The following is a 10,173-nucleotide window of genomic DNA, read 5'->3' as shown; positions in this document are numbered from 1 at the left end:
CCATATTTATTTCGAAGGGCGAAACACGACAAGCTGGCCCCTAAGATCCACTGCTGTTTGCTGACACAAAACAAACGCTAGTTAAAACAATTGAATCAAAAACAAACGTTTGACACTTAGATGATCAAAACCCAGCTGACGACTTTGCGATTTTGCTCCGAGACCTGACAAACATAATGATAAAGTGAAAAAAAATTGGCCTAAAGCCTAAAAACAGAAACATGTGAGCTAGGTTTTCTAAGTTAGACAACAAGTACGCAGTACAATACAGTTATAGGTCAATTTCAAAACTAAGTCCAACAACAAAAATCATACCCTAGGGTGAACTTGTTATCTTCGGTTCCCTCATAGGCGAATTTTGTCGCATGGAATTTATATTTTGAAAAACAGCTGAGCTGGAAAAGATTTAAGCATTAATGATTAGCTGGATACTCGTCATGGTTTTTAACTCCTGAAAAGTTGCTTTATCATGCTCCAACTCCTGTATTGTTTGCATTCAAAGATACAAAAGATCTTTTTGGAAAGATGAAACTGATTTTTGAGAATTTTGAAAGTTATAAAAAGTTAAAATAAATGACAACCTTTTTTGCAAGAAGTTCTCGCGGCAGCAATGTTCTTCCTTTTTTTGCAAGAAGTTCTTCCTCGTCACACAAAAACCAACGCCCTTTTCATGCGGTACCGCAACTGATCCATTACTTTTCAGATACTTTCGGGCCTTCTCAACGCCCTTGTCAGATGATGTTCGTGAAAGTCTGTCTCACTAAAAATGTGCCTGACAGGAAGTTTCGGCTTTAATGCCAACACTTGTTGTAACCAATCGGGTAATTCAACCTCATCAAGAACTTTTACTGAACCCTCACCTTGCTTACCTAGAGGTCGATCTTGCCTTTCTAATAGTTTTATTAGCTTCTTTTGATGGGTCTCTTTAACTGTTGCTGTTTGTCTTTGTCCCCTAAGACTTAACTTTTTCATCACCGAAGGCAAAACTTCTCATCTACACCCCTCTGTACTGCGCCTCTCGTCCCTCTAAGTTACCCTCGACATTTTTCTGATCTGTCCTTGCTGTCTACCGCTGGGTTCGAAAACGATCATTTTCCGGTACCCTGAATTTCAAAAAATCTACTTTAATGGTTTTCTAGACAAACTCTCTGAAATTTAACACGTTTCTGGCCGTTGATAAAGTTATTATATATGATGCAAAATCACAAAATTATTTCCAAATGAGTTTCTCTTTTCAAGTCCAACAAATCACGATAGAAGCTGGCAGTACAACTGTGCTCATTGTTTTGCAGGCCACGAGGAATAAACCTCACATTACGCAAAGCAATACAACTCTAACTCACCCTCTCCGTTGAAGCCTCCTCTTCATTCGGCCCAACAGATTCCTCGCCTCTGTCCACCAGTCTTCTTTTCTCCGCCTTCCTTATCGTTTCCGGTTGCTTTTTTGTGTTTGAACGAAGCTGCGATAAAACAGTTGGAAAGACAAATACAAATCCGCAAAGACTATAGCCCCGTTTGGACGTCCTGGTGCAGTTCCTGATATTCGTTCACCAGCTCCGTCTTTTCTTCTTCTTTGAAATGATACCCATTGTAATAGGGAATGACAAGAAAATCCGAGCTGATCAGCTGGCTCCAGATATCTGGTGTACCTTTTCTGTGACAATAAACAATTGCGCTGATATTTGTCAATGTCTTCAGGATTTCTACTAATTCCTCTGCAGTGCAAGCCATGTAATTGTTTGTGCGGGGGCTGTTGATAGTTTTGTTGATGATGTCGCGCCACACCACCACTTGACGTTTTTCTGCTAGAGGTGCCCTACAGAGAAGGTTCTTCAGGGGGTTTGTGGTGTTCGGGTTTAAAGAAGGCCCGGAGCAGTCAATATTTTTAATATTTTTGTAGAAATTGTTCCTTTTCCGGGTTGCTACGTGGATCCAGGCTTCGGTAGAGGAAGCTAGCCGCTAAAATGTAGACAAGCTCAATTCCAACATGGTAAAATAGGAAAAAATATCATAAAATCGTAAAATTTTTCCACTAAAAAAAACGGAAAAAATTAAAAATACGTCTCCTTGTACGAAATACTGTAAATTAGGATTTGCTCAATGCCATAGGTTTTTGATGATTAACATCTAAAGAGTTTGAGTATGCGTTAAAATTATAAATTTAAACAAACGTTTTCGCACATTTCTGTGCCTCTTCAAGTTTTAAAAATATGAACTATCTGTACAAAATGATCAAAAATCTTAAAAAAGGTCATAGACATCCTTACTTCGAAATTTAAAAAGTTTAACTTCACTATTAATACTAAAATTATGTAACAACTATTTTGTAACAATTTTATTTGTTTAGTCACAAATTTCTGAGAGTTTTCAACTTTTTTATTTTTGCATTTTAGTTTTGTCAAAATGGCTATAGTTTCAGAATCGATAAATTTTGGCTAAAACAAATAATATTAAAAGAATTTACATGCTAGCATGAACTTAGCGACAAAACGAAATTCGAAAAACAAAAAGGTTGAAAACCCAGAAGATTGTGACTGATTGAAGAAATTGTTACATAATAGTTGTTACTTAATTTTAGTAATAATTGAGAAGTTGTGATTGTTTAATTTTTTTTGAATTTCAAAATAATGACGTGTATGACACTTTTCATGATCATTGATCATTTTGTACTGGTAATTAAGGTTTTTGAAACCTGAAGATGCACAAAAATGTGCGAAAACGTTTGTTTGAATTTAGAACAAGAACTTCGTTCATATCGTGTTAGGACAACACAGTCAAACATCCAATCCAGCGTCCAGCATCGAAGTCTGGTTGGATATATAGACAAAAAGGACAGTCTACAAAACATACGAACTAAAACTTTGCATAGAAACCGCAGACAAGAAACCGGACATCATTGAACTATGTGAAGCAAAACTCAATCCATGTGACCCAACTTCAATGCTACAAAGTAGTCATCTCAGGCATACAATTGGCGACTGTACACTAGAAGGTAAAAAAGGAAATTAGCCGAAAAGGCAGAGGCATGTTGGTTTTCATAAAAGAGCATGAGCAATACGTAGAAAGAGAGGAAATACTACGTGAAGACGTTCAACCTTTAAAACTACTAACGACGCAACATAATTGAATTGTAATTACGCAATATAATTACGCAAACATAATTGAATTGGTACCACTTAGGGCGTGGTAACATATCGGAATCCCAATACGCAGACATTGCTGGAACAGTATGGTTTTGCATTACTTGCAAAAAACAACAGGAAGCAAATCGGACTGAGAATGCTACAAAGTAGTCATCTCAGGCATACAATTGGCGACTGTACACTAGAAGGTAAAAAAGGAAATTAGCCGAAAAGGCACAGGCATGTTGTTTTTCATAAAAGAGCATGAGCAATGCTACAAAGAATGCTACAAAGTAGTCATCTCAGGCATACAATTGGCGACTGTACACTAGAAGGTAGAAAAGGAAATTAGCCGAAAAGGCAGAGGCATGTTGTTTTTCATAAAAGAGCATGAGCAATACGTAGAAAGAGAGGAAATACTACGTGAAGACGTTCAACCTTTAAAACTACTAACGACGCAACATAATTGAATTGTAATTACGCAATATAATTACGCAAACATAATTGAATTGGTACCACTTAGGGCGTGGTAACATATCGGAATCCCAATACGCAGACATTGCTGGAACAGTATGGTTTTGTATTACTTGCAAAAAACAACAGGAAGCAAATCGGACTGAGAATGGTGTTAAAGTTTTTCTAAGATATATGGACGATATAGTTAGAATTGTCAAGGGCAATCCTGGGGTAGTTCTCGAGGCTGTCAATAAATTGCATCCAAATTTGCAGTTTACCATAGAAGAACTTGATAGTAACGGTAATTTGGCTTTTTTGGATTCAAATGTCAATGTGGAGTCAGGAAAAATGTCAAATGTGGGTGGTACCAAAATTTCACTGATACCGGCACGATTCTAAATTTCAGAGGTTGCGAACCTTTGAAGTACAAATGAAACGTTATTGAAGGGACGTTTCATAGGGTTTTCAAAAGTACCTCAACATGGGAAAATTTTGACCAGGCATTTGAAAAAAATCGTAAACAATGGATTGAAAATCAATATCCGAAAAATTGATCGGACAGGGGAGTGTATGAATTTCTTAAGAAGATCATTGAAGAAAAGAAAAAATTAGAGGTGAAGGCATCAGAACCGAGACATGATAAATGGTTAAGAGACTCATCCCCTATTTTACAATGCAATATCGCGGCAATCCATCTCAATTGTTAGCTGCAAAGATGCGGCAAATATCCGGGGTACAAACAATTTTAACAACAAAAAAAATAAAAACATGCTTGCGATCTCTCAAAACTGCCTTTGCTTGTGAACTGAGATACAAAGTGGTGTAAAAACTCATGTGTAGTGGATGTAACTCAACCTAAGTTGGTCAGACAGTCCAAAATTTAGCCACGGGTGTCGATGAACACCACTAAGGGGACTTTCCAGTAGGGCAACACTTGTTAGAATGTAATTAGGAGGTAGGCGGTACTGCTGAACTGAAGTCAGATTTCATAGACCAAACAGCCAACACTCAGAAGCTACTCACACTAGAGGTTTTGCATTTTTGGAGGGATAGCCAGACGATCAACACACGCAATGAATTCAGGAGCCGCGAATGAACACTAAAATTATAGTCTATTTTTAACATGGCTAAAAGTTAAAAAAATGACATGTCAGAATCAAAAATTTTCCCAAATCGCAATTTTATAACCATGAAAGAACAAAAAAACAAAAAATATCAGAAATTAACAGGAAAATGTTATTAATGATTACGTAATTTGTTATGTAGTTACAGTTGTTTAAATTTGATTGGTGAAAAAGTTTTAAAGCGTTTTTAGACATTTTTCTCATTTTTCAGATTTTTGATCGTTGTGAAATTTTTGTAAAAAAATTTAAATCCTGATGATGCACAAAATGTGCGAAAACGTTAGCCTAATTGTTGTGATAAATTTATGAATTAGTTTCTTGTGATATGATACGCTCATAATGGTACGATTATAAGAAGAAGGCCCGCCATGGGATTTTAGAGACAAGCTCATCAAGCCGCGACCTTCCCCCTTTATCCGGAAATCCCCGACGGAACCTCCACCCGTGAAAAACCAGGTTGTAATCGCTTTCATTTTTTTGTTATTTGTTTTTTAAATCCATTTCTCTACAATGCATTTTACAATGTATTCTTTTTCTTGTTTTACCTCTTTTGTACCTTGTTTAGTGAATGTCCGTGCCGAAGTACAGGCCGAAGTGGCTAACCAAGTGGAGCAGAAAACTGGTAATATTAACCTCGAGGACCAAGTACTGCAGCCCCAAAGATGTCGGAGCCACGGTTCACTCGTACAGAGGGACAAGTCTAGCCGACCTTGCCGCTACTGTCTCTCGCTACCCCTCGCAGAAACTGAATGTGTTACTATAGTAGCCGGATTTAATGACAACTCATCTACGTTTTCAGACTTTGCTAATAATTCATAAGTTTAACCCAAATGTTGTAATTATCCCCAAAACCATCCTCTCTGGAATTAATCACTTCATAAACAGAACACTTGTCGCTCTAAATAACTCTTTGTTTTGCCTTATTAATACATTTTACCACTCAAGAATCCGAAATATTTTCCCAGTTTAAACGTTAATTTTAGTGCTTATATGTTTTGAAAAGATAGTATTCGTTTTTCTTGTTATGGTAATAAAATTTTCAGTTTATTGCTGGCTCAGCTAACTTGTGTATATTCACCATAAAATTAACCTCGTCGCTGCCAAGTTATGGCCGATCAATCGCACTGCCGTATTTGTAAACACCAAAACGAAAAGGAGGCATATGGTGTGCCATTTGCAAAGCTTACATCAATGTCTCATATGGCGGGCTACAGAGCAGCAAATTTTATAACGATGGGCTCTCCTGCATACAATGCAACCCCGAGAATTTTGCAAAAAGAGCCCAACTCCACCAAAGGACTAACAAGCACAGCCCCCATCACAACTCAAAACGAATTATCACCGCAACACCTGAAACAAACGTACTGCCCAACGCAACAAAATCTTATTCATCGCCCCCAGCAATCTCTATAGCCCCCTTCGAGCCCTAGAAACTTAATGACCAAGAACTTGACATTAAAATAAACAAAACGGCGTATATATAAATGTCCTTAACTGGAAACCGCGCTTCACAGTTCTAATTAAGAACCAGGCCGGTTTCCAATTCATAGAATTACTGAACCAGCAGCTGCTGTCATTAGAAGAAGAAACACCAATTTCTAACGTCGCGATGACAGCACCAATGATTATCCCACATCTGCTGCTACCCAAAACTAAATCAGAAACAAACGGATTAAATTCCAAAACACTGAGCCGCCGCATAATTTTATGGAAGCAAGGCCTATAAGACGAACTTTTCACTGAAGGGAAAGCTCTCCAAATTAGACATCCATTACAGAAGAAGCCGAAGTGAACGAGGAAGTTGAGCAATGCGATAAACTAATGAGTACAGGAAAAATATCTGCCGCCATTGGCTGCCTTTCAGTCAAGAAAACAAAAGGAGTACTTCCCCTAAACGAAGTCATTGAAAGAAAAACAGTCTTTAGTATCCTGAAAAAAAACACACTCAAGCCACAACAGCAAACACTTACTATATAACTAAAGTAAGTGAAGTCACAATGCCATACAACACCTCTATATTCGAGTAAATAAAACGCCAAGACAGTTCGAAAATCAACCCTCAAAGTGCACTGAAGCCACGGTCCCTCAGGTCTAGATGCGTGCGAAAGATGAACGATAATAATTCACTTCAACCAGACATCCATTGAGCTTTGCAAAACAATTGCTAAACTATCCTATAGAAAAGCAAGTAAAGTTCCCCCTATAAAAACCTAACGGCGTACAAATCGTGTCACCTGATACCTCTGACCAAAATTCAGGGGTACGGCCTATTGGTATAGGCGAAATTCTGAGAAGGAAAATTGAATCACCCAAATATATAAGATCAGGCCTTAAAAATCTCGGAAAAAATTTTTCAACTCTGCTGAGGCCAGAAGTGTGAAATCGAATATGCAATCCACAGCTTGAGGACGAGTTTGAGAAACCGGAAACGGACACCTCATTACTAATTGATGAAGAAAATGCTTTCAACTCGCTCAATAGAGAACTTGCTCTAAAAAATCTAGAAATCCTTTGTCCGGCACTACAACATGCGCTGGCCAACTCATATGAAGAATCCTCAAATCTATGTATCAATAACACAATTTTGTCATATACTGAAGGCACAACGTAAGGTGATCCCCTCGCAATGGCTAGGTACGGAATTGGGATAATCCCACTGATTGAGATCCTGCAGAAACCAAATAACACCCAAAAATGGTACGCAGATGATGGAAGTGCTGCAGGTGATCTTAGGAGTCTCCGCGCAATACTAGTGTGAAGTCTTCCAAGTGCCAAGTCATAGTAACGGAAAACCGTGTGACAGCGCCCTAAAAGTATTCAAAGGTACATCTATTACAATGGTAAACAGTTTTTGAGTCCGTGGATTGGTTATAGGAACGCCATCAGCATGCAATAAACCCATGGAAAGCGAAATTGAAAAGACAGCTACCTTAACTGAAAAGCTTTCCAAGATAGCTAAAACATCACCACAAAATGCGTACTCCTCCTACACAAAGGAAATCAAGATAAATTAAATTTTCTAACCAGAACAACTCCGGAAGCATTTAAGAAATGGATGAAATTGCGAAAAACGTCAGACAGCAGCTACTAGCTGGTAAAAACCATATAACCGATGGAGATCGCAACTTTTTTGCACTACAACTAAGAAAGGGAGGATTAGACTTCCTCAGTAACACGGACATTTTCCAGAAATTATGAAGGGTCTCAAGCCATTTGTGATCTGTTAGACAACAGTGATCCAGAAATAGCTGAAAGGGAACAAATTTTGACAAATAGAAACATCAAAACTGAGAGACAGAACATCACACTCTTAAAAAAGGCTAAAATTATGGAAAAAATTGCCCATCATAAAAAAACCGACAAAAAATCTAGCGTCACAGAAAGGAGCATTGAATCGGCTAAGCGTGCTACCCCTTAAAAATACAATTCTTCCCTCAACAATTTAGAGTTAAAAGATGAATTACATCTGAGATATGGATCGGAATCACCAAACACACCACATACATGCCCATGTGGACAACCGTTAACACTGACCCACTCTCTACACTGTCCCAAAGGTGGATACACTCACCTAGGACATAATGAAACTCGCTATACCTTTGCGACACTCCTGGACGAAGTATGCCATGATGTTGAAATAGAGCCGAAACTTCAATCGTTGGAAGGCGAAAGCTTTCACAACAAAACAACCACTACTGAAGATGACGCTCGACTTGACATCAAGGCAAATGGACTCTGGGGAGCCGATTCAGCCGAACCTTTTTCGATGTAAAAATTTTCAACCCTCATGCTAAATCCTGCCCCAAAACTATATCTGACGCCTACAAATATCATGAGAGTGTCACAACATTAAAATACCAACAAAGAATTCTGGATGTGGAAACATCAGCTTTGTTCCACTAATTTTTGCGTGTACCGGAGGAGCAGCTCCAGGCTCTACAAAACCATTCAGAAACTAGCAGAGAAACTCAGCGAGAAACGGAACGAATCATACTCGGACACAATAAACTTTATAAGAACAAAAATGAGTTTTGCACTTTTGAGGAGTGCAATCCTCTGCCTTAGGGGGTGCAAAAATCTTAAAAATACATCCAACATGGACAATTCTATCGGTGCTATAATCGAGGAGGGTAGATTTTAATTGACAATTCTCTTGATGCATTTATATCGACTTGATTTATTCATAAAATTTTGCCGATGTATTCACTTAGCGTTAGTATGGCCCTATCCAACCTGTGCACGTTTCGTCGCATGACGGAAGGGCCCATTTCGGATATCAAAATCTCAACGACATATTCAAATCGATAGGAAAGACCAACGAATTTTTCATTATATTTGGTGATAAGAACTACCCGCATATCAACTGGAACGATTTAACCATCAATGAGAACGGCACTAGCCAGGAAGATTTTTACTGCAAGGAGTTAGAGACTCAAGTCTAATCCAGAATGTCAGCAGTGTAACACAATAGAGCGGGATGGGGCTCATCTCTTCTCAATCTTATTTTCACTGACACTCTAGACTGAAGTCAACACTGACGCACCTGTTGGTAAAAGCAGCCACTCAATTGTGCGATCATTTGACCTTGAAATAAATTTGACAATTAGGAAACGAGCTTCAACAAGGCAAACTTCCACGAAGGTAATGAGCCGAGACGTCAACGAGAGGTAAAAATTTGAAACTTATTCCGAAGAAGCCAAAACTTGAACTGAGAAGTTTTTTTTTCACGAAGAGTGTGATAAACGGCTGGAATACTCTGCCAGAGACAGTGATCTCCACCTTTTTGATGGACAGCTTCAAAACAAGACTAGATAAACATTGGCAAGGACACATGTACAATACAAGAGACATCTACTAAGGAAAGGAAACAAAATAAAAGGGCTGATCCGTAAAGGCAGAAGCTTACTGATCAGAAACAACTAACTAACTAACTTAACCTTTGTTTTTCACTCGATTGACAGTATTTCATTGGTCGACTGTACTCATGACTAAGAAATAGTCCTTTTCAGACAGAACTATGAAATTTAGTGAAAATGATACGTAGAGTCTTACAAAGGAGCGCAAAGTCTCTAACCCTGACGAGATGGCAGCAAAGTGTAGCTGCACCTGCCTTGCGGCTCACCCCTGCCAGCGTTGAAAAACTGCTGTTAAAATGCTCTAATGGGGAATTTCTCAGAATAGCAGTTGATGGAGGTGGATGTTCAGGTTTCACATACTGCTTCGAAATGGACAATTCTTTACATGATGATGACATTAAAATTGAACAAAATGACAAGACACTGGTTGCAATTGACCCCGATAGTCTGGAATACATTAAAGGCAGTGTTTTGGACTACCAAGACGAGTTGATCCGTTCGGCTTTCCGCATAACAGAGAATCCCAATGCTAGTAAAGAGGGCGGTTGCTCTTGTGGAGCATCCTTCAATTTGAACCCAAATATGTTTGGATAATGATAAAATTCATTGATAGTT

At 38.5% G+C, this 10,173-nt stretch overlaps 1 protein-coding gene across 1 annotated transcript; it reads left to right on the top strand.

The window, feature by feature from the left end:
• Window positions 1-7,328: 7,328 nt before the first annotated feature.
• LOC134841131 (iron-sulfur cluster insertion protein ErpA-like) lies at window positions 7,329-10,152 on the top strand. Its single transcript, XM_063856920.1, has 2 exons — window positions 7,329-7,425; window positions 9,908-10,152. The coding sequence occupies exons 1-2, from the start codon at window positions 7,329-7,331 to the stop codon at window positions 10,150-10,152; spliced, it is 342 nt and encodes a 113-aa protein (XP_063712990.1).
• The last annotated feature ends 21 nt before the right edge of the window (window positions 10,153-10,173 follow it).

The sequence above is a fragment of the Symsagittifera roscoffensis genome, chromosome 3 (genome assembly GCF_963678635.1).
Source record: "Symsagittifera roscoffensis chromosome 3, txSymRosc1.1, whole genome shotgun sequence".
NCBI classification, from domain to species: Eukaryota; Metazoa; Xenacoelomorpha; order Acoela; family Convolutidae; genus Symsagittifera; species Symsagittifera roscoffensis.
The sequence above is the reverse complement of the archived record's forward strand: the minus strand, read 5'-3'. Positions and strand labels throughout refer to the sequence as shown.

Bases quoted from the DNA above. Each gene is read 5' to 3' on its own strand.
- LOC134841131 (XM_063856920.1), top strand. From the start codon at position 7,329: ATGGCTAGGTACGGAATTGGGATAATCCCACTGATTGAGATCCTGCAG. The intron at 7,426-9,907 runs GTGATCTTAGGA...GTGGATGTTCAG, and splicing joins AGATGATGGAAGTGCTGCAG to GTTTCACATACTGCTTCGAA.